The sequence below is a fragment of the Harpia harpyja genome, chromosome 2, assembly GCF_026419915.1.
Source record: "Harpia harpyja isolate bHarHar1 chromosome 2, bHarHar1 primary haplotype, whole genome shotgun sequence".
Classification (NCBI taxonomy): Eukaryota; Metazoa; Chordata; class Aves; order Accipitriformes; family Accipitridae; genus Harpia; species Harpia harpyja.
In genome coordinates this window covers 87,038,364-87,062,518 of record NC_068941.1, presented here as the reverse complement: position 1 = coordinate 87,062,518, position 24,155 = coordinate 87,038,364, and the positions used below count along the sequence as shown (strand labels likewise).

Sequence of the window (24,155 nt, the reverse complement as noted above, 5' to 3'; positions counted from 1 at the left end):
AAATGTGAACAGCATCAGTCAAAAGCATCCTTTGCTGCGGGCTTGCCAGGGGACACAGCATCCATCCCCCTTCCCCAGCATCAGTCTGACTCAACCACACATGAACATTAGCAAAACGCACAGCGAAGTTATGACAATCTTTCCCCAGAGCTGTTGAGTTGCATTTGGTGGCTGCTCTCTTTGCCTCTGCCTGGAGCTGTGCCTGAAGGACAGGCAGCCTTGGGCTGTGTTTGGTCATTTGCATGGTAAAGAAATATTTCTGGAATACTTGTTGGATGTTTTCAGAGCTCTGTTTCTCCCCTCACCGCGTTTCAGACTCTGTTATGTGATATTGCTCTAGCATACTAGAGGTGAGGCAGGTGTTTTGTCTTTTGCTGTTTTCCTCTCTGGGCTTTTCAGCTCAGAGTCCTTCCCATGCTACCCAGCCCCAAGACACAACTGCCCAGTATCTAGAGGTGTCATCAGGCTGCATTTTGTGAAATAAAGTACCTGGAGTGAGACGGGAACGTAAGAAATGCTATTTCCATTTCACTACGGGTAGTGCTTTTGTGAGTAATGCTGGAATTTTAACTTTAGAAGAAAAATGAAAAATTTCCAGAAAAATTTTCAACAAGCTGAAATTTCAGTTTTCATTAAAAACCCCTACTTTGATGGCAATTCTTTCACCAGAGCTTGTTTCTGACCACCAACTACACAACAGCCTTCCCTCCTCCACTCCCATGGGTGCATCCAGATTCCTCCTGCTCCAGGGAGCATCTCAGAGAAGACATGGCTGGTGCAACCCATTAATCCCTGCATGGCACGAAGCTGAGAGTGTCCTCTTCTGACTTGTTTTTATCATAAATTCTTGCATGTGGGAGCCATTATCCTTGTGAAATTACAAAAAAGTTTTTGAGAAAAAAACAGCAGTGGATAATTTGCAGGTTTTTCTTCCTCCCTCCCTCATCCCCTACAACCCCTCTTTTAAAAATCAGACACAGGAACAATTCACAGCAACAGTTTAGACAGGTTTGTGCATGTATTTGGTACAAACAAACAAAAATATGTGCATTCTGTTTCATAGAGCTTACATCAATCTGACAGAACTTGAATCACAAAACAGAAATACTCTGGCTAATAAATACATCTGGGGATGAAAAATAAAAATCTATACATAAAAAATTCCAATGTCTGCTAAAGAAAATGTACACTTATATACACACTGTAAACAATAGTAATGCAACCCAACTGTCGTCCAGCTCAGGCTGACAGGGACCTTCCTTCCCCCTTAAATAGGACTCGTGAGTGTCTACTGACATAAAAGCTGCTGTTCACCATCCTCAACACTTGGTTCGTTGAAACAGCAAGGTCTGACGATGCAATAGTGACATGAAGCCAGTGCCATGGGGTGAGAGCTGCTGGATAACCAAGGTACGGGTGCTTTGGAAAATGGCCTGCTTGGCAAATTTGGAGAAATGGGGCCATATGGGTCCAGAGAAGTCAGTGGGATCAGACCAAATTTACGTGCTGAAGGTCTGAGACCATTTTTCCAAATCTGGGAGAGCTTGGAGATTTAGGGAATCAAAGAGAAATGCACAATTTTAGATCCTCAGCTCATACTTCAGACAACACTGTCCTTCCTCCCCTGCCAGCAAAGGCAGCCCTGTCTACTCTAAATGAAGCTCTACACAAACAGCCTCAGAGTCCAGTCCTGGCATTGCTTCTTCTGGTGCAAGATGCTAAAGCAAAGGGGGTTCTGGCTTAGGTGAGAAACAAGTATTTTGCCTGAATGCAGCACAGCAGAGCTCAAAACTTTCCTACAGCACCTTCTGGGGTATCTCTCGGAGCCGGATCAAATGCAGTAAGTAAATGAGCCAGAGTTCTAGCATTTATGTGTGTGTATGCATATGTGTGCTTAAATAGACTTTATCCTCATTTTCTCCCTTATAGGTCTGTAAAGAATTGGGATGGAGAGGCAGTAAACCTCCAGACTAATCTTTCTTTCCCTTCTGGATGCTTTCAAGGGGCTGGAGGCTGTAAATGTAAATATTTCAAAAATGGGAAAAAAAGAAAGAAGTATATTTAAAAGATCAGGGAGAAGTCTAAGCAATAATGTCAACTCATTCATGGGAATTAACTTCTTGCTAGCAATTGTTAAAAGCCCCTCCAAAGTCTCAATTTATAGGAGAACATCTGCCCATTTATAGGAGAATGTCTGCCCATTTATAGGAGAATGTCTGCTATTTTGGAGATGACACATATATAAATAAATATAGTAAACGGTGTATGTGTATCTATATGGTCATGGACGCACATGTTACCATGTGCCATGGGTGTCTGGCTGTGGAAAGACACCAGATAAACCTGATCCTGAGCATCAGAGAACATTTAATGGCAAAGGTCCATCTTCCCCTTGACTAGGCTTTCACTTCTGATGATATCTGTGTCAGCTCGTCCCAAACTGTGTCCTCAAATTGCTTACATTACGCACTTGCATGTGTTAGACCTGCAAAGGAGTGTCACCAGAACAGGGTCCCAAAAATGCAGATCTGGGTGCATTTACTCCCTCCGACAGTGGCATGTGTCCACATGCATCCTGAGAGATGGGTGGAAGGAGTAATGCTTTCACCTCGACCTTCCACACATCTCTGCTCTTCAGCAACTGCCCTCTCCCTGATGCCTTCTCTGCTACGTCCCCAGTGCCAGCAGTGTGCTTTCCCATCAGGATCCCCCAAAAGCCGGGGAAACCACTGGTAGCTGCAGTCCTGACACTGCAAAATGACTTTCTGTGTTACCCCATCATCACTGTAGGGTCTCACTTCCCTTGAAGGCCAAAGAAATGGGGAAAAAAAAAGATGCATTTCACCACAGAGGTTCCCATGGGGTACTGGGCCCTTGCTTTAGTAGGGTTGAACTCCTCAAGCTGGCAACCTCTGGCTGATTTTGCAGACACCGGTAAACATGCAAGCAGTAATGAGTCTGGGTTCAGTGTAAGTGCAATGCTGCCCATGTGCCTTGGTGGGATTTGCTGCTGGGAGGAAAATATTTGGACAAAATCTGCAGGTCTTTGTGCAGCAATTTATCCAGTTCAGAGTCTGGCATTGAGTAAAGGGCAGAAGGGTGTTAAGGGTGTTGAGATGGGACCAACTCCAGATATCATGTCTCAGTATGCACTGTACAAAAAAGTAAAAAATAAAAGAAGTCCAACTTTTCCTCTGTTTTGATTTCCTTTAAAGCAAATAAACAGCAGAAAGAAAGGTGACATTCTCTTTGTTATGCCTAGGAGTCTTTCATCTTCCTTTGATAGCCACCCTTAAGAGGATTAGCTAGATGTGCTGCAGGCACATTCATGAAAGACTCCTAATGGGTTTGGGGGACAGTGCTGATGTGGATGAGTTTCCATCCAGGACACCTTCAGTGTCATATTTCCACCTCTCAACTTCGTGTTCCTGTTCTTTAGTCACCTGGCTTGAGACACTGCACCTCAGATCCAGACTTTGCCTCCATCACCTCCATGCCTCCTGCCTCTGCTCAGGGCTTAATCTGATGATCGTTCTTTGTGGTTCCTTGCCTGTCTGAAATTCAGTAAAACCAGTGCCTGCAATGCATGGCCAAGTAGAGTTTGGGTGACCATTTTCTGAGTTGCAAAGCACGATTTGTGTGAGCCAGGCCAAGGTGGGCTTGTCATGGCTCCAACGTCCCTGAGGCCCCTGGAGGAGGCCATGGTGACCTCCTGAGGGGAGCTCACACTCTGGGGCTGTGAGCAGGGCAAAAAAACCCCCCTTATTGACATTGTCTTTGACCATTCTAGTGGACATAACCAAGGGCAATTGTTGATAGTCACCGAAGGCTTTGATGTATCAGATATGTGGGAAGCCACTTGAGAGAAGAGTCATGGGAGTGACCCTGACTGGGGAGAAGATCCATCTACACAAGGGAGCTCCAACTGCATGCCAGCTCCCTTTTAGCTTTGACTCTACGGGTAGTAGAAACGGGCCCCAAACTCCACCATCTCACCTTTCCTGAGTCACAGCGCAGGTTGACTATGGACTTGAGCAAAACCCCTAGGACGCATCTTTATTCCGTGTTGTTCGAGAGAGACAACAACAACAAGAGCAAGAAGGGGACAGAAAAGGTTGGGGATGACTGACACCAAAAGGAGCTGCTTTCTTGCTGTATCACAGATGGATGTGCACTAGAGCAAGGTGGGTTGCAAGTGTTTCGCTGGAAAGTGAAATAAGAAATGCATCACAGGTTGGAATTAGAGAAGACGGACCTGCACAACCATTGACATGAGCGTACACATCTGGACTGCTCCTCTGGCCTAAAACCAGGTTATGTGGAAGGGGCAAAGCTGTGGTCACTGCAGACATGATGGCTGAGAGCCAGGATCCCCCCACCCTGCTTGGGAATACCACAGTCTGCTTGGCCTCCAAAGCAAAGGCCTCGGCTGGAGGTCCTGTCCAGCCCTGTAGACCTACAAGCTCCCAACCTATAATCTAAAGGATCAGCTGCCAGCTACTGCTCGGCAGCGTGCTTTCTGGGTGCTGCCTCTGGATGGAAACATGATCACATGTACTAAGGCAGGGTTGGCATCTTTTGGGGTTTGATCTTTCCGTTAGATGTTATGGTGGTGTTTTTAAGGCAAAGGAGACATCCTGGTTTCCCTTAATTGCACAGCTTCTTCCAAAGTCAAAGATAACCATCCACTGGAGGAAACAGCTCTTCACCTAAGGCCATATCCACCCCACATCTTCCCCTCCTGCTGTGGCTCATTAAAATGGGATATGCCATTGGCTTTTATTTGAGGAACCCATAATCCCACAGAAGGGGCTGACCTCTGCGTGGGGGATGCTTGTATAACCTTTGGGCAACTGCATTTTATACCTGATTGCTGATTCCAGTCTGCCTGACAGACCCACAAATGGTATCCCTTCACGTTTCTGCTAGATACCTCTAAAGAAACCATCGACAGCTGTCCTAGCGGCTTCAAATATCTGTTTCTCGCAGCCCGCAGCAGTCTGTTAAGTCATAGGTTTGATAGTCGATGGTTTCCGTGAAGTCATGAGGGATCCCGATAGAGACAGACTCCACCTCTGTTTTGTAGGTGGCTGTCACCCCCCCTTTGCTGGAGCCACCCCGGATTTTGTTGGAAAGGCTGTTCATCTTCTCCTTCAGCTGGGTGGATGCTGGTTTCTGGAAAGGAGTGAGCATTTTCCAGCCCTTAAAGCTGAGTGTTCGCCTCTTACTGGCTCTCTCCTGCAAGGAGGAGTTAAATATGAACGAGCTGTTCAGGGTGTTAATCCTGGGCCTCAGGTCCGTCTCGGAGTCTTGCACCGAGCTGTTCACAGAGGCCCCTCGCCAGTGGTGGTCGTAGACGCGCCAGATGGGCCGTCTTCTCCGGTGGCATTGGCACTTGAGCAGCCTGATGAAAGCTCGCTTGAACTCTTTGCTGGAGCACGGGTAGATGATGGGGTTCACGCAGCTGTTGAAGTATCCCAGCCAGAAGATGACCTTGAAGACAATTTCAGAGGGCTTCAGAGATGGGAAGAAAGAACCTTGGAAGAGATTAAAAGAAATACGGTTAGAAGAAGGGGAAGGGTGTGGCAGCACACGGTAGCAAAGGTGGTGGTCAGCCCAGTCTGGAAGAGGCGAGACCTGCAGTAAAGGCTGAAGGTGCGATTCTGCTATTAGGTCTTTGGCTAGTAATGCCGTTGCCACTAGAGTGAAGATCTGGCCACTGCAGGACTGCAAGGCATCGACCCTAAAGTGATAACGATGGATATAACTATGTCTTTGGCAGAAGCCTCCTAGCCCCCACTGCGAAAAGGCTCCTAGCAATGGACCCAGGACCCTCAAACACAGCTGTGAGCCATCGTGGCAAGCCCATACAGCTTGGAGGGAGGCTGTTAATTGTTGCAGGAGCTACGCAAGTATGAGGGGTGGTGGGGATGGAGGAGTTTTGGCACACCTCTCAGCAGATAACCATCCAGCTAACACCCGACCGCCGCCAAATCCAGCATGCACTGTGTTTTGAATGGGATCCACTCCAGAGGATAAAGTCCTGGTGCAGGATCCAACAGCCCCATGGCCAAATCTGTTTACCTCACTGTGGGTTAAGCCATCCTGCTCTGAATTGATGCAGGAGACTTGCACCCAAGAGATATCTTCCATATGTGGGGGCCAGGCTGTTTTCTGAGACCCTATAGCAGGAGCTGAGGCCATCATTTTGGGGAACAGGTTCAGTGGTTCCCATGCCTCCCTAGTTTATCAGCACAAGACAGCCAGGCCCTGTCCCGTTCCAGATCAGACAGCAAAAATTGTTGCTCGGCTGGTTTGCATGGATCGGTTCTTGGTGCCTACCTCTTCCTACGTGTTGCACCGCACAGTTCACCACTGCAACGTAAAAGGATGGCTACAGCCCTGTCACCTGCACTGATGGAAGAGCAACAGCCCTTCACCTACTACACCCATGTATTTTGGGTCATCAATGTCACACACCCTCTGTTCGAATTTTGCAGTGATGCTAAGTTGGACTCTTAAGCTGGGCTCAGATAACATCCACTGCTCCAAGCTTGTACCTGCTACTTGAAAACTCTTTTGTCTACCCCAACCCCTATTTACGCTTTTGTGCCGGAGGTTCACGGTGGTTTTCTTGGGGAAAAAGCCGGAGATTTTTTTTGCAGCCAGAAGATGTCAGTGTTGCTCCCCCATGGCCCCATCACTTAGCCTTCCCCACTCAGATCTGAAATAACTTTCTGACTCAGCCTTAATTTCTTTTAATTTTAGCTCTGGATGACAAACCGTGCCGCCATGTGACTGAGCGTTAATTTGTATTTTAGTAAATAACATTAGCTCTGGATATCATTATTATTTTCCCTGCATTCAAAAGCATGGTGTCAAAACAGTAAAACAGGTGCCAGGAGCCAGAAATTTGGGACTGACACTACATAAAAGCTCCCCAAGCTGTTTGCTGGAGAAAAACCATCATCCAGGAAACCCAGACCACTGGTTCCAGCAAAGCTTTTGTACACTCATCCCTAAAAAGTGCAGAAATTGCAGCCAGACTCAGCATTAGTTATGTGGGCTACTCCATCACAGGGATGTGGGTGAAGAAAGATCTCAACATTTTCTGATGGTTAGGCAGGGAAAACACAGCATAAATATCTGCCAAAGTCCAACCCAAGTCGTAGGACTGGAGTGCACACTGGCTGTCAATATGTGCTGAAGGAGGCATTGAATAAGGACAGTAAGCAGGACTGACGTCTCTGTGCTGGAAAGACCTGGGGCCTTCATGGAAATGAATGGCATTTGCAGTTTAATGAGCAGCCGCTGGTGTTCTAGCCTGTGGTTTTGAACACAGCAGTAACACCGGGGTTAGGTTTTGTAGAGGCAATGACCCCACTTTGGTTGTTTTTGATTAAAGGGGTTTATTCTTTCTGGGACAGTGGTAAGCTTTATAGGTTGGCACTAGGCTGCTTGAATCACCCCATCCAATTCTAACCACAGCAGAAACACCACCCCCAAGTGTTTAGCCAGGAGCTTTTAAACACCCCAGTGGTCCTGGGGACGATCCCTCTTTGCATCGCATGTGGCCTCTCCTACGTTCTTCATCCGACCATGGCTTTGAGCCTTTCCCCTTTCTCGCACTGCCACCAACCCACCACCCTGGACCCACAGGCACCATCCGATGCTTTGGGCAATGTGGACCAGCGGTGGCTTTCCAAACCCGGCATCAATTCCTCTCCTCAATCTCAGGTCTTGGCAATAGCGGATGGGTCTGTTTTCCTTCCCAGGCTGCTCCCTCTCCATCCTGCCCAGGGACCAGGGATCCCTGGCTCTCAGCCCTAAGACATTGCATTGCCCCAGCTTGACCCTACCATAGCTCAGTATCAGCATTTGGGTCTAATACAGGGGAAGGAGCTCATTAAGCATGTAATCTTGCTCATACCTTGTTGGAGAGAGGTTGCATGCCTCAGTTTCCCGACTGGAGAAAGGGGCTAATTACCATAAACTCTTTCACAGTGTTGCTGTGAACCCTGTTTGCAGCGTGCACTGGGTTCGCAGAGAAGCTGCAGCTTTATGTAACATTTTTTAACTTTAATAGAGAGAGGAAAAGAAAGCAAAAAGCTATGGTAACAAAGCAAATAAAAGAAGGGTCTCTTTAGAAATGGAACTAGTAATTACTGCTTGAGCCAGGCTACTTAAGAGATTGGTGCTTGCTTAAACAGCCTGTGGTTGTTAAAATAATAATTTATATCTGGTGTTTAGCGGTACATTACACAATGCAGTTTCTGTACTACATGCTTTGTCTTTTACATCCAGATAAAAAATACAAATTGGAAAGAAGAAAAAGCTATGAATTCTCTGAATTTCAACTTCGGCTGTTTTTCACCCACTAGAACCTTGTGTACATCTGAAGACAAGGGGCTCATTACCATCCTCATTACCATGCAAATAAGCGTGCCCCTTGGAAGAGACGTGTACTGAGTGCATCCATAGTTTCCTCATTTGATCACTCTGGGATGAACAGAACTAGGCAGGGAGTCCCCAGAACAGGTCCTTGGCTGGTAACTTTGCACATGCTGGAGCGTCAGACTCTATTGGTAGGCACTGGGAGGCTGCACGTAAGGAAATGTTGCATGGTCTTATTTAGGGAGTGAGTAAAGAATGGAAGAAATTAGCTCTTGCTTTCATACACACAAATATGCAACAACATTTTGAGAGAGGGAAGGTTTTTGGACTGGGCTTTGTAACAGTTACTGTATAGGAGCGTAGATGTCATTAGGATGCGTGGAAGACAGTACTGAGTAATGGACACTTGAAGAGCTTAGGAAACACAGTTGGATGTGTCTAAGGTCCAGAAATAGAAAATGGGAGTAAAACATCAGGTATAGCAACACAGAGTGATGCACCAGCACTTTAGCCTGATATCTCAGTGTAAGAGCACTTTTTGATGATCTGTCCCCAAAAGCATCAAAGCCGGAACAGGGCAGTATCAAAGAACAGGAAACCCAAATATTGTAGGACCTGTGTCACAGTACAAGTTTGTGAAACCTGGTCTTGTTTCAAAGAGGACCTCTTCCTACTCACCCCAAATCAGCCCTCTGGACACCTCTCTTGGGCATCCAGCTCAACACTTCATGGCAAAGCTTGGTGTGCTTTTCGAAGGAGGAGGCGGTGACACCCACCTTGGGGACATCCACCCGTGGGGTGGTCTTGGTGTGGTGAGCACTGACATTACGTGCAGCATGTGTGCTGGGATCCAGCAACCCCCTGCCATGCTGGAGCATCTGGGAACCCAGAGCCCTCACAAGGAGAGGACAACGGAGACTTGGCTTGCCCTTCCTCTGCTTGAACAGGACTGCTACTTTTGGAGGTAACGCTCCCAGCAGGGAAGTCTCCATCCAACCTAACCAAATCCACATGTGAAACACAGAGACAGCCTGGGCAGTAGGGACAGACCTCTGAGGTCCCCCTTCTCCACCCTGACTGCCTACCCAGTGATGCTCACTTTCCTGATGGATGGAGGATCCCGGTTGTATCTCAGTGTAAGATGCTCCCAGGTAGGGTGGGATGCAGAGCCTCGTCCTTCATATTTCCCACTGCCTTGTTGAGCAGGCTCCGTGTTGGCTTACGGAGATCCTGCTGAGGACTTTGTCTTCTCCTAATAAATAAAAATTTTATAATAATACTGCTGGGGGCTTGAAGGTCTGTTTGGGGCCTTTATAGCTTTCATCATTTTATAGAAGGTCATTCCACATCTTGCAAAGTCTGAATCCTAGTGATAGAGCTGGGTCTGAGCAAAGGCTGTAGGTCCTGTTGTAACCCTAGATAATTATCTTCAGAATCATTAAGAAGTGAAGAAAGCTGCAGGTGAGCTCAGGGAAAGCCTGCCCGCACCGTGCAAAGTAACTGGACTCACAGACTAAACATGACCTGAAGATTGAATTTCATTTTTCTGGTGGTGCAAAAGTTGAGCCAATAAAGTATGTGCTCTGAAGTGAAAGCAAAAAAGTAATTTATTTGCTGTTCTTACAGCGTGTGTGTATGTGTGTGTGTGTGCAGCACATGCATATGTGTTTGTATGCTGTGTGTGTGCCTACACATTTTTTTTTTTTTTGTAGTTATAGTCACCCTGCTTATATCTGGGGAAAAACCAGCCAGGTACAAATCTCTGAAGCTATGGGCATGCTCCCCAATGCTGTGACACCCTGTGTTGGGTGGCTAGTGGATGCAATCTCCTCTCCACATATCCAAACACGTATCCGATTTTTTTTTTGTGTTGTTTGAGCTAGCACAACCTCATGAACTTTCCCTGTCTGCACTTCTCCACCCTGCCCTCCCCATGACTCACTCAAAGGTGATATCACTGGATTGTTTGGAGAGTTGCTGTTCCCAGTGTTCAGCACTCAAAAAATTAAAGCAAAACAAGAAAAAAGACAAATGCACAAATGAAAATGGACCCAGTCCAATCTAAATTCTGGCCCCAGCTCCCAGTACGCAGCCAGAATCTGTGAGCGGGCTTGCTTTCTGCCGCAGTTGGCAGAGGCATCTTTGTTTTAAAAGGTCCCTGCTTTACAGCATGTCCTGAATAGTCTTCGGCACAAAAGTGCTGCAGATGTGATAGCAGGTGGGTAAAAAAAACAGTGCCAAAGTCATGCCCCAGTGCTGTCTCACCAAGAGTGGGAAACCACTCTGAGGACCACCAGGATTGTTCACACTGACAAGGGGCTTCGCTGTGGGCTTTTATGGGAAATGACCCCTGGACAAAACCAGGTTATGGAGAGTTGGACCTTGCAGGTATTGGTGGAATGCCATGGAGAAGGTCAACAGGGAACTGTTATTCACTGCCTTTTCCACTACAAGCGGCTCCACAAGAAATGGAGATGAGCGGGTAGTAGGTTAAAAGCAAAGAAGAGAAGACAGTTCTTCTCACAGCCTGTTGCTCAGCTGTGCATGTCCCTGCAGCAGGAGGCTATGGATGCTGAAAAATGATTGGCCAAACTCACAGAAAAGAAAAAAAATCTACCAAGGTGCAAACCACTCTGTTCTTGAGTTAGGAAGCTCCAGAAATCCGTATATAGGATTAGACCTGTGGTGGGGACAGGTGTCACATCACCCAAGCCTCTCCTGAATGTGTCCTCAAAGGTCAGGAGGGGTCTGAGGACTCCCTCAGGATGTGTCAGAGCAGCAAGTCAAGAGAACCGCGGCTGGTATAGGAAAAACCCTGACGTAGGAGGTACCGTAGCTGCCGAAGCTCACTGTGGGCTCTTCTGGCCAAAGAAAGAGCCAGTCTTTTCCTTCTTTTCTTTCTGGCTCTCACAAACTAGATTAATTAAATCTGGTCCAAAGCAATCATGAGCTGCTACTTTCTTCCCATTACTCAGCTTGCGTCCCTCCTTGCTAGCTCCTTCCCAGGCCCCATGATGGACAACCTCCCTGATGCGGCTGCCAAGCTATGGAAGAACGGGCTGGATATCAGCAAGGATTCCTGCCTATGTGTGGGACTGGGAGTCTCAGCTTCTGACCAGTCTTTCCCAACCTTCTCCTCCATCCACTATCGACCACTTCCACTGGGCATCTGTAGGCGTATCAGGGTCCCTAGAGGGTTAACACCTCCTTGCAGCTGGTGGCATGTCTTGGAGTGATGGAGGAGTTCACTGCCCTGCTAGGATGGATCCAAGAGCTGCTTGGCGCAGGGAGGAGGACAGCATGTTTGCAGTCACTCCGGCGTTTTCCCTGGAGGCCAATGGCGTTGGGATATCGGGTGGAATTTCTCAGGCCTGTGAGCCTTCCAGCCGAACCCATAAACAATGTCACAGATAAGCGACAGCTTCCATCACGCCAATGAGCTGCCTGCATGCCTTTCTGCGTGTAGGCATGACTGCTTGCTCCAAATTCTGCACCCTAATCTGGTTGAGAAGAAAAGCAGGCAGAAGCTATCCCTCCCCTGCCCATTGCTGACCTTCTAGGCAGTGTTGTGTTGTCCCAAGTTGATGGTTGGAGAACCCCTGGCAATGCCAAAGCCCATGGTGGGATGTGCATATCTGATGTGCAGGGTCCCCATGGGCAGGGATGGCAGCCTGTGGTGTGGTGGGGCTCAGGGAAACGTGGTTTAGTCTGGGGGTGGTGGGGCGATTGCAAAGGCAGGAGAGACCAGCCTTGGGGGGCGGTCAAAGGCTCTGAAAAACACCCACGCTCTCAAGCAGGATCTTAAAGTTGAGGTCTGAGTGCAGTTTGCCTGTCAGTAAGAGAAATGAAATGCAGAAGAGCCTTGCTCTGATCATTTACTGGTCTAATTCATGGTCCCCAAAGCTGTCCCTTAACCTCTAGGCAGTATGGTCCTAGTGACGTCTCCAAAGCTTTCCTCTAAGTTGCAGCACATCAGTAGGACTTCGACTGAAATTGCCCTTCATTCCCCTCAAAGCTCACGTTGGGACCTTTCTCAAAGCAATCCCATGAATCCAGACCACTGATGGGAGTCATTGCCATAAGGATGTTTCTGAGGCGTCAAATTATCTGAAAATTGTGGGTCTCTTCTGTGAATCATGTAATGGAATTTAGGTATCTGAGCAGGTCCCTGGGCTCCTTTTACCATCAATGGTTTAGTTGGTAGACTCTGTAGTGAGAATGGAGTGATCCACCTCATCCTAAGTGTAACCCTGTACCGGGCAGGTGGATCACACTAGGTGTCAAATGATTGGACCCAGACTCCTGGTTCATGGGCAAACACATAATGGGCATCCAAGGTTACTCCTGACGGATTTCACCCTCAATGCCATTGGCATTTAGTGGTCTCCTCCTCTCTTAGGAGAAGTTGCCAAAGCTTGCTGTGCATCGCTTTCTCTCCTGTGCAGGGTAGGACTTTCAGCACTGGAAGAATTTCATCAGTGAGCCTCACATAGTGGTGAAGGGTGACATAGTGAAGAGCCACACAGGTACATCTACACTGTTACCTAACAGAAAGCTAACAAGTAATTTCAAGTCTTGGATTGTGCACAGTGCTAATTTGCTTAGTGTGGTCCAGCTAGACCTCTCTAGATAAATTTGGTCCAGGGAACAGTTCACTCCAGAGACCATTCCCAAAAGACCATAAAGACTTGACTATGCAGTCCTCTAACATTGTCCCAGCAGGCTCTGCAACCTTAATTACCTCCATATGCCCTCATGCCACATCGCAGGGCATGCAATGCAAAGCATCTGTTTTAGACTGAAGATCCACTCTGGTGGGCTGCCACAGAAGCCCCCCTGCTCTTCCAGAGATTCACAACTCCCACAAGAGAGTAATTATGTCATAGAACCACTGTGACACTGCATGGGGCCCAAGAGAGGCTTTGGACCAGGTGCTATAAAGTACTTAGTCTGCTCATTTGCTCTACAGCCCTTGCTCTGGGGGCTTGTGACCATAATCTGGCTTTTTTTTCTATTTTCTTCTCTCCATTTTTTTTTTTTTTTTTTTTTGGCAGTATAGCTGACCCCTAGTAGTTAGCTTGGTTCCTGAGCGAGTTGTAGCTAAACTTATGATTTGCTGGATACCATTGGGAATGTGCTTATGTGATACTGTAGACAGCTGAGGGGGCCTGAAGAAGATTCAACATGCCAAGTTTCTTGGGACAGCACTGACCTTTCATTTGGGGACACACAGCTGAAAGCAGCAGCAGAAAAGCCCCAGGAAGTCATTACATTCATTGCATTCTCCCTCCAAGGACCCAGATGTCCCAAGCTAGCACCATTGCTAGCTTCATTGCCCTGAACTGAGTACATTGCCTTCTGTCTTTCCTTAGGGATCTAGAAAGAAGAAAATCTTGCTCAAGATAATAAAGGAATAATTAATTTATCCCTAGGGACTGTGACCTGCCACTGCACAGGGGCTGATCTAAAGATGTATAGAGCCCTGGGTCTGTAGAAGAACCAAGAAAGGATTCCCTTGTTTTCCAACTCTGTAGCCCTGCGGCATGATGACAAAACCATCCTTTTGAAGTATATATGCCAGCAGTGCGAGGACTGAGAGTTTTTCCCTGCTTCTTTCCCTGCTTCTTTCCCTGAGTAGGGACCCTACTCAGGCAGGACTAGGCAGAGGAAAGGGAAAGACATTTTTGAAACCACACCTGGACTTGGATACTGCAAGCCAAGCTCACTCTATAACAAAGGTTTTAAAATGGTTAAGGCAATGCTGTCATGAGGGAATGAAGATCATGATCAAATATCTCCTTTGCACGTTGTGGAAGGCAATGTTGGCCCATCAGCTTTCTCATGCCCGTGATGCAGCCAGGACTTGGGCTCTGAGGGCTGCTGCTGCCCATTGACCCTGGGCCACCTGACGAGCTCATCATCATGAGTGCTTTGCATGAGAGCATGGCTAGTTCAGTTTTGAAAAGGGACTGTACAGACGGTAGCCCCAAGCTTGCTCTTAGACATCGTCCTCTCCATGCCCTCAAACCAAGCTGTCCATTAACTCGCCTCAACACTTTTTAGCTGCTTGGTTTATCCTCTAAGAAGAAGGGCTGGGCAGCAGATTCAGAGCCACAGACAATGTTGAACATGGCAGGGTCAGTAGGAAGATGGGCTTTGAAAGTGAGTCACAAGATTAAAAAGAAGACAAAGAAGTAAGCTTTTTTCATCTGGCTTCTGGTACAGACTCCCTTAAAGGTAATATTTTTGCAGTGTTTCTTATGCTTGGGAAAGTTGTATGTGTATCCAACTGCCTATTGCTTAACAATTCACAGATAATAGGCTGACTCCAGCCCCAAAGGGGACTTTAAAACAAATCTTAAAATCATGAGACTCAGCAAAAGAACATAAATAAAATCAGGAGGGGAAAAAAAAAAAGTCTGGAAGATTGGCTAATCTGGCAAATCCAAAGGGAGATATCAGGAAGGTTCTTATTTGCCAGATGCAAATGAAAAAAAAAAAAGTCTCCTGAGAGAAGGAAAAAGTCAGGGTAACCGAGTTGCATGTCAAGAGCTCTTCTCTTGCTGTCTGAGCAGGAAGAAGACTAGAATCCACGTGCTGATGTTAGAGTGAGCAGGGCAGAGACCGCAGTGAGATTCTTGCCTGGATGGTTAAACAGAGGAAACACGCTTGGAGCACTCTCTGAAAAGAAAATTTCCATCTGGCTCGGGATCTGAATGAACACAATGGCCTTGTGGGGTTGCTAGGTTCCCTCCAGGGCAATGCAAAAATCAGCGTGTCATTCAGAGAGGAGCACTCTCGTGGGTCTCCATTCTGCAAACACGGGAGCGTCCTGAGCGTGAAGGTCTTGCTGCATCTGAGCCTGGGAGTCTCTGCTCTGCACGATGGCATCTTGGGCACACTTCTGGGTAATGCAGCCAATATGACCAGCCCTTGGAGAAGGGAGGTATTCACGGACAAGCTGACTAACTGCCATCTGCAGCAGGAGTAAGCCATAGGTAGAATGTCTCACGGGCAAAAATCCAACCATAGGCATAGGTTGCAAATAATAATAAGCGAAGACGCTGCTCATCCAAGTCCTCTGTGAGCTTACCAGTGACTTAAACAGTATGGCAAACTGTGTAATTTCTCAGCCTTGGATAGCTTTGTCCTTAACAGCTGGCTTGCATAATGCTCTCTTTTGGTGGACCATAACTCTTTGCAGTAGGAGGCTATGGCCTTAGCTTCCTGATGCTTGCATTGCTGCCTCACTGGTGTGACTTGGTTGGTTAAACATAGGAGGCCATTTTAGACACCCCAGTGTATCTTGGTCTACTGCTAATGTTTCAAAAGGGTGTGGGTCCTCTGTAAATTGTCTCATATCGGCCAGAAATGTGCAGGTGCCTCAGAAACTATGGGGTGGTTCAGATGGCACCAGAGACTGGTGTTTAGACTACTGAATTGAGCCCTGGATATCTGGCTTTTAATCTAGCACAAATCCAGCTCAGCAAAATTAATCTCATACGACTTGTGACAAACTACCTTGGTCTTTGACATATCCATCACCCAAGCAAACCTGCGCTGTGCCAAGTCAGTGTCAGGGCCACAAAGAGCTTTAATTCAGTGCTTTTATGCACAGAGAAGCAAGGGAGTTTGTCTACTATTAACTCTTTGCTTTGGAGTCTTGTGGCAGTTAGTTTAGGAGCACAGTAAGTTATCCCCACCACAAACAAAAGTCTTCCTCTCCTCACCCTGTGACGTGAAGAATTGCCTCAAGTGATCCCTTTTTAGGAGACACAGGCAGAAGCTACCCAGCAGCACAGGACATCACTATCATCAGTGTCTGCTGCGGGTTTCTGTTCCATTCATGATGGGCTGCAGGATTTGTCAGGAAAGTAAATTCTCACACGGGATTTCTTGGGAGCAGAAGCAAAATTCAATGTGGGGTTCGTTAGGAATATAGCCTCACATTCCTGTCTGTCCAAAGCCCCCTGTAAAAGGAGGTATGTGAGTTATGGGGGAATTTCTACTTCTTTGGGGTCTCAGTGAGCTTCCATTGGCAACCCAGTGGATCTGTGTTTCAGTATTTTGCCCAGGCACTTCAATGGCTGTCCAGCTAGCTGAGACACTTTCCTGATATACCCTGAAACCATCGTACAGGGTTTAGCTTTCAAAGACTGGGATAAACAGAGGGGAGAATTGATGCTCTCAGCTGGGTGGAGATTGCAGACTGTGGAAGGGACAAATGTTGGGAGACGTTCCCAATAAAGCTCACACTAATGTAACATCTAACTGATATTAGGAAACACTGCATGATCTTCTTTGTTAAATATTCCTTTCATGGAATACTCTAAAAAAACAACAAGAACTTTGTGAACATTAGCATTATTAGTTAGAGAGATGAAAATATTGTATGTAGAGGGCAGAGGACTTAATTAAATACATACTGAACTAAGAATAAACCCCAATAACCAAGGAAGAGAGGTGCCAAAAAGGACTCTGGAAGGTCAGTTGAAGATTCACCGCAATAATCTACCTGAGAAAACCCTAGGTATTATGACAAGACAAGCAATGACAAACTTTCCAGCAAGGTGGGCAAGTTAGTAGAAGCACTGCTGTGACTTAGCCCTGTGATAACTCCTTTGACACATATATTTTATGGAATGTCATCAAAGCTTTTTTTGGCAAAAGATAGAAAAATGTTTCTTCAGCCCTTGACACAAAGAGCTCTCTGCTTCTGTATCTATAAATAGTGAATGGACATAGCACAGGGCTTTAGATGAGTGATTCTCCAACTTTTCTGAACCAAAAACTTAATCCTCATCATTTTTTGCAGGCCAGCTGGCTCCCTTATACTCTGGTTTTCTGTGAACCATTTACCAAGCCTTCATGGACTATCAAGGTCTGTGGAGACCACAGTTTGGGAACCACTGTTCTAGACTACTGGTTCTTGGTCTTAGTGGCAGACACGATGGCACTTTGTAGTGACCACTCCAACTGGCTGCTTCTGTGCGACACCTTTTAATAGCTTCCTTAAACCTCCCTTTACAATTAACTGCCATTCCTCTGTAGCTACTGCAAACAGAAGCCTGGCTTCAGCTGACCTCCAAGATAAAACGTCCCATTCTATCAAGCTGTCTTCTCCACTCTGGTCAGAAGCATTGAGAACATGTATTTTTTCCAACTAAAGAGCAAGCTTGGGAAATCCTTTAGAAAAGGAGTGGAGGGGAATGATTCTCAAGCAAGTCATCCAAGTCTTGGAAAAACCACTGTGTTTGCTGGGTCGGACCCAAGACTACTCTTTGTTTTTCCAACTCAGAAGTTCTTTTCTCTGCACTTGGTTTTCTAAGAATGTGAACTCACCCGCCCCGTCCTGTTTACAAGCTCGTAAATATGTAGATCAGATTTGGCTGCGGGGTAGGCCTTGGAAGGGCTGAATCCAGCTGGGAACACATGGCATTTTATGTACAGTGAGGCCAGATCTGAGCTGCACAAAGGAAAAAGGCAATTTTTCATTGGGCCCAACCCAGGAAAGAATTCTCCCCCAGAGCAAAATATATGAGTCTTGACTTTAACTCACAGCATGGGGTGAGCAGAACGCGCCTTGGGTGGGTGAGCATCACCAGGATCCAGACAGAGATAACACCATTGATCTAGAAGGATTCTACAGTGGAAAGTTTACTTAAGCTGATTGCTGGCAATGCTGGTGGCCCCGAGTCTGGAGAACTTGCTAGTGGCGGGACGCCAGCGTTTGGAAAACACACTATCAAGGGGAGGTGTGGGAGCTTCCTCAGAGCGTTTCCACCGTGCCGGTCCCAAGGACATTCTGTTTATATCACAATTGGGCAGACAGCACGTCACCAGCCACGGAGCCTGGCACCGCAGCACTCGCAGCCCGTGCCCCCCTCCCGGCGTCGCCGGCTGTCAAGGATGCTGAACAGCATCCTCCAGAGAGCCGCACCGCTGGACCCGGGTGCCGTGACGTTGCGGAGGAAAGGGTGGGGAAGAAAGGATGGGGGAGGTTGATATTTGCAGCTCTGATGAAAAATCAGGACTGGCTTTTCAGGCTCAGGAGCGGTTATTCAAGACCAGCCAGCCAACTTCTTGTTTCGTTTCAGGCTTGGAGGGGAAAATCCTCCAACGCCTGCCCTGTTTCCGCACCCAGCTCCAAGGCACAGCCCTTCTGGCTTTAGCATTCATGGAAAAATCTGCAGAGTTTCTCATCGCTCGCCTTCTCTTTCTTTCTGTTTTTTTTTTTTTTTGGCGATAAGAAGGGAAACTTAAAAAAAAAAAAAAATCATATTTCCTTCTTCTCTCCCAACCTGGAATTATTCAGGCGAGATAGCAAAGAGTTACTCTGTCTCTCCCCAGCCCTGAAAACCAGCTTTCAGCTGAATCCAAGCTCTAAAAACATTGCACTTCAAAAAGAGACATTTTCCCCCGCTCAGAAAACAATGGGTCAGTGTAACAGGGCTCCAAAAATATAACAGGAATGGTGAGATAACAACATCCTCATCGCTCCTGACAGTTCCTGAAGCCCTTAACTTGAAGGCATGAAGTCTTTGGTTGCCTGCAAAGGTTCTCTCTTACTCGGTTCTTTCCCCCGTCTCCACGGGGAAGCTCATGTTGTCTGTCTGATGTGACCAGCTGTACATCTCTTATCCGATTATTCGGCAGTGATGCACTTAAGCCATATCTCTGTGGGTACAGCGAACAAGGACAGGACAAGGGACCAGATTTCGACCAAGGGGCACCCAGGCTATTAGCATGGACCCTGGCATTACTTTGGCGTGGTCATGGTGCAGTGGGTAGCAGAGCCAAAGGATCTACCTGCATGCAGATCTCTGTTTGGGAGGGTTTAGTTGTGGCGATGCCAGGCACATGGCTAACAAATTGACCCCGATGCCTTATATTTGCTAGTGTTGATGTGATGGGGGGATGACACTTTGTGCTAGGTGCCGTACAAACACAGAGTGGTGGGAAATCCAGTCCCTGAAGGTGGTGTTCGCTGCCCCCCACAACAACACACAAGGTTTGTACCCCAGGATTTGTGATCCAGCAATATGTCTGGCAGTGTGGAAGGGAGAGACTGCATGGGTTGCACCACATCGGGGAAGAGAGAGCTTGCGATGCCCAGACTGGAGCAGTCTCCAGCAGATCCAGTGGCATGATATAACCATGCACAATGGTGTCAGGACCTGTCAGTGAGAAGGGGTAACAAGCTCAGAAAACCCATACTACTGATATTTTCTGTTACTTGAACAATCCTCCTGGATGTCATGGCTGAATAGAAAGTAAAATGACGTAAGAGGCAAAAACTGGCTGCCTGGTTGTCTTAGCCACAGAGCTGAGCCTGGGACAAGCATGAAGAGATGCTGGGAAGGACCAACCATCATATCAGACCATAGCAGCAGACCAACCATCATATCATGGTGGTTTTGTTTAAGCTTTACAGCCACATGGCGTTTTAAGGAGACATTTCAGAAGAGAGAATGCAAGAAACTTGCTTCATTGCCTGGTTTAAATGCCTGCACAGGGCAATGGGATCTCTGCTGAGAAGAGATGAGTGTCTCAAAGTGCCTCATTATGGTGATGAGGCTCATTCTCCACTGACATGCTTCCTGCTCCATCTCTGCCCTATCTCTATTTCTTTTTAAATCTCTGATCCTAAAGGGAAAGGATGGAAATTTGCATTCAATTTTCGTGGCAATTTGAGTACATCCCATGAGATATCTGCCTGCCTCTCTTGCCTTTTCATTAGATAAACAAGCCTTTTTGCCTCCTGTTCTCTTCACTCACTGCTCAGAAGTAATAGCCATGGGATCTCAGAAGCACTCCCTGTCTTGCTGTGGCCTTGACTTCTAATTAACTTTTGGATATGCTAATTTCACATATTCACTTCTTGTTCCAGGGAAGTGACCCTAAGTGGACTTGCCACCCCTCCTTAGGAAAGTGTTGCTTTTGAGGACAGCCCCTGTCAAGACTGCTGTCATCCCAAGTAGTTATTATCTCCTCTTCTTCCATCATCACCAACTAGTTTCTGACTTGCCACCTCCCTCTTAGGAGACTTTGATGGGTCCTCATGTCAAGTGAACAAAAAAACCCATGCCATGTAAAACTTGTTTTGCTTGTGCACTTCCACCAACAGTGTTGTCTAAGGGCAGGGAGTCTGGGGGTCCAACGAGGGGCTCCCAGTGGGTCCCCAGGATCTCTCGGTCAGCAGATCTGCAGACAGAGATATTCAGTCTTGCCTTGTGCAATGAATCTATGGCTGGGTAAAGACACTCTACATTTGCTGTGAGACAGGACCCAGCTTCCCTACAGGTGCAGATCCCCCTACCAATTGCCTCTAGATATTAAAAATGCTGAAAAGAACAATTTCTCTGGCAGCTGAAACCATCTGTCTTAGACAACACCGGTGATATGCTTCTTCAAGACTATCCACTTGTTTGTACCTAGAGACAAATATCTTGTAATACTGGGTAAAGCTAAGACATCTGATGATCCCTAACATAAATGTTATGGCACAGATTTTAAAGGTAGATACACGTTGAACTCTCATTCAACTCATGGGCATTAAGCATGAAAATATCTTCTGAACATGAGGATTCTCAGTATCAATCCCAGTATTGTATACATTAGCAATACTGTCAGTTCTGGATCAGTATTCATGCCTGTCCTGAATAATAGCACATGGGAACATTTTGGTGAAATGGTTCTTTAGAGGAGTATCATAGAATCACAGAATCATAGAATCATTTAGGTTGGAAAAGACCCTTAAGATCATCAAGTCCAACCGTTAACCTAACACTGCCAAGTCCACCACTAAACCATGTCCCTAAGCACCACATCTACACGTCTTTTAAATACCTCCAGGGATATTTTTCCTTCCAGTAAGAGTTGATGCCTTGCTCTTACAGCTGCCTCCCTCACAGAAAGGCTGTCAAGGCTGTTGGCGAGAAGGCATGCGTGATCCACCTAGGAGTAGTGTTTCACAGAGTGTTAGTAATAATTATGCAAGCTCAGATCATAAAAAGCCAAGAACAGGAACGGATGAACCAGACCAAGGAAGACTGAAAAATGCAGGTTGCTCATATGGGAAATCAAGTCCCAGTTTGGTGCCCACAGTACAGAAAAGAAGCCAAGGAGCCAGAAAATGCTCTGAGGAGCTCTATGAGACAATGCAAAAGTCTGGAAAACTTGACTTAGAGCATAAGATTAAAAGATCTTCATCTATTGGCATTATCCAGGATAAACTGAAGTGACTTTCTCATGCATTATGGTGAAATACAGGGGAAGCTGTTTCTGATAGCAAACATATCTTTAATCTAGCCTAGAATGGTAGAAGAAATTAATGGCTTAAAGTTATAGCTAGATAAATTTACCCTGGAAAGAAAGCAGTCATTTTTAATAGCAAGGATATAAAGCAACTGGAAAAAGCATAACTAGAGACATGAGTTCTCCATTATTTGCAGTCTTGAGTTAATGCTGAGTGTCTTTCTAAGGAGAAAACAGTTTTTGAGTAATAGGGAAGTTGAAGAAATTATTGAACAAGGCACTTAGGGTTGCAATCATCTGTAAATCACAGTAGATAGAGCAGTCCCTTCTATCCTTGCAAACTACGACTATGATTAGCAAACTCCATTCCAAAATGCGGTAGGTCTTGAATATAGAAGAGTTGTAAAAATCATCATGTCACAGAGGGTCTTCAGACATGATAAGTACAAGAACTGTTTGGGAAACAGTTGGTCTGTTCCAGAAATTGCTTTAATTGGGAATAGCAGTAGACCTTTATTCCCTGCTGCAAGATCTTTCCTGGGGTTTGACACACATATGCGGTGATGTCTACATTTCTATGCATTTGATCTTAATTAGAGGGACTGACAATGAGTCAGGCATCTGTGTCAAGGGGTTTAATAGAGTATAATGAAGGTTTTACTTGTTGGGGATCATGTCAACATTTAATTAATTACAATGAGCTACAATGTTGGTATTTGAGACCAGTTAGTCCCTCCGCACTCTCACATCCAGAGCTAATATCCTTTGGTGTGCTAGTAATTACCCAGAGCAAACAAAGCTGGGAAGAAATAAGCACCGCAGAGTGCTTTCTGGGTTCTTCTTCTCAAAGCAATGCCATGAGCAGAGACCTGAGCCAGCTTTGAACAGTCGTTCAGGTCCCAGCAGCATTAAAGCTTGCATTTTTTGTGCTGCTGAAGAAATCAATGCGTGACATGCTAATACTGCACTGCAGCTCTGGGGACAGCTGGTGGGAGCAGCCTTGGGCGTTCCTGCGCTGTGCTGCTTGGTGCCTGACTGCCTGCCCTGCCTTGTATTTGTGGGGCCCATGGCCCACTGGGGAGTGGTTCTAGGGACCCCCAAAGGAGCTGGAAGAACGGATGTATTGATGTAAAACTCCATGAAAAAGAGCTTTTCTACTAACACTCCTTTCTTCTGACCTGTGAGCTTTCCCCTCTCAGTCCACCAGAAAATGCATAACCAAGACCACGAGAACAAAGCCCCCTCAAACAACCAAAACAGCTTATTAAATAAAACACCTCCTTTCTCCTTCCTACACCTAGTGCTTTCTCTGTGGAGACTGTCCTGAGGCCCCCATCAAAATACCCTGTCCCCTGTCAGGGCAAGCAAACAGCCTCTGCCAGTGACTCTCTCCTGTGCCTTCCTCTCCGCAGTTGCGTCTCACTTTCTTAGGGACAAGTGCCAAAGGACACACGCTCGTTCCTGGCCATGCCCAAATGAGGAATATCAAACCCAGGGCAGCCCTGCCTGCAAGCACTTGGCAAATTCTGCCAGTTGCTCAGTGGCACTGGAGTCCTGTACGGCATCAATCCTAGGATTCGGGAGGCTTTGCATCCCCATGCTCCCATCACCCCGCATTGCTTGTCCTCTTGGTGGTGGGTAGGTGACTGCTTTCTTTTGCCATTCCCTCTACCTGATTGCTCTCCCTAAGGTTTCAGGGACACCACCTTATTTCCTTGGCCTTTTATATCCTGTTCGATGCTGGCTGCCTGTGCCCTTTTCCTTTGCTAAGCCGCTGCCACCCATAAGGAGTGAGGTAGACATCTACTGAGAGCCTCAGAAATAGAGTTAGCCACGCCAGAAACCAGCCTAAGTCTTCAAGGTAAGCCACAGGGACAAAAGCAAGTGATGGGATGGCATCACAGCTGCTTTCATATTTTTCCAGGAATATACCAGTTTCCCTCAATGAGGATGTCTCAGCCCTGTGAAGGTAGGTCAGGGAGAAAGCAACGAAGCTGCCCTCAAGTGTCTCTCAGGGTGAATGCATCTGTGCTTGCATGCCTGCCCATGTAGATCCATGCAAAAGGAGGTTGTTACTGTGGGTTTTCTCACCTTAGCTGAGTCCTTTGACTCCAGGCATCAGATACCTTGTAGGAGATATAGGCTTTATCATAAAAAGATCTCAAATCCCATAACCGTAGCACAGAAGCATCTGGGATATTACTTTGTCCTACCTGCAGATAGGACATCTGAGTCTTCAACAATTACCACCTTGCTTATGTCTTTCAGAGGTCCCTTTACCTCCTGCTGGCCCAGAGAAGATGGGGCTGCTCTCCTCAGTGTCTCAGTTGGGGTGAATGTCACCTGGAAATCTCATTGCAAGGTACTGAGGAAAATCCTTGAGGAACGGTACTTTCAAAAGCTGGCAGCTCTTCTGGGTTAGACTGGGCAGCTAGAGCTGGTCCACTTTGCACAATGAAATGAATATTAAGAAAATAATAATAATTAAAAAAAATCTCTGATGG

The 24,155-nt window shown here is 46.6% G+C and overlaps 1 protein-coding gene across 1 annotated transcript in view; it reads right to left on the bottom strand.

Annotated features, from left to right (window-relative positions):
• Positions 1-1,466: 1,466 nt before the first annotated feature.
• The window catches only part of ADRA1D (adrenoceptor alpha 1D), a 50,437-nt gene continuing 27,748 nt past the window's right edge, over positions 1,467-24,155 (bottom strand). Inside the window, exon 2 of the mRNA XM_052780802.1 lies at positions 1,467-5,537. Within this exon, the coding sequence (XP_052636762.1) occupies positions 4,969-5,537 (569 nt within the window). The 3' untranslated portion in view covers positions 1,467-4,968. The remainder of the gene's footprint in view (positions 5,538-24,155) is intronic.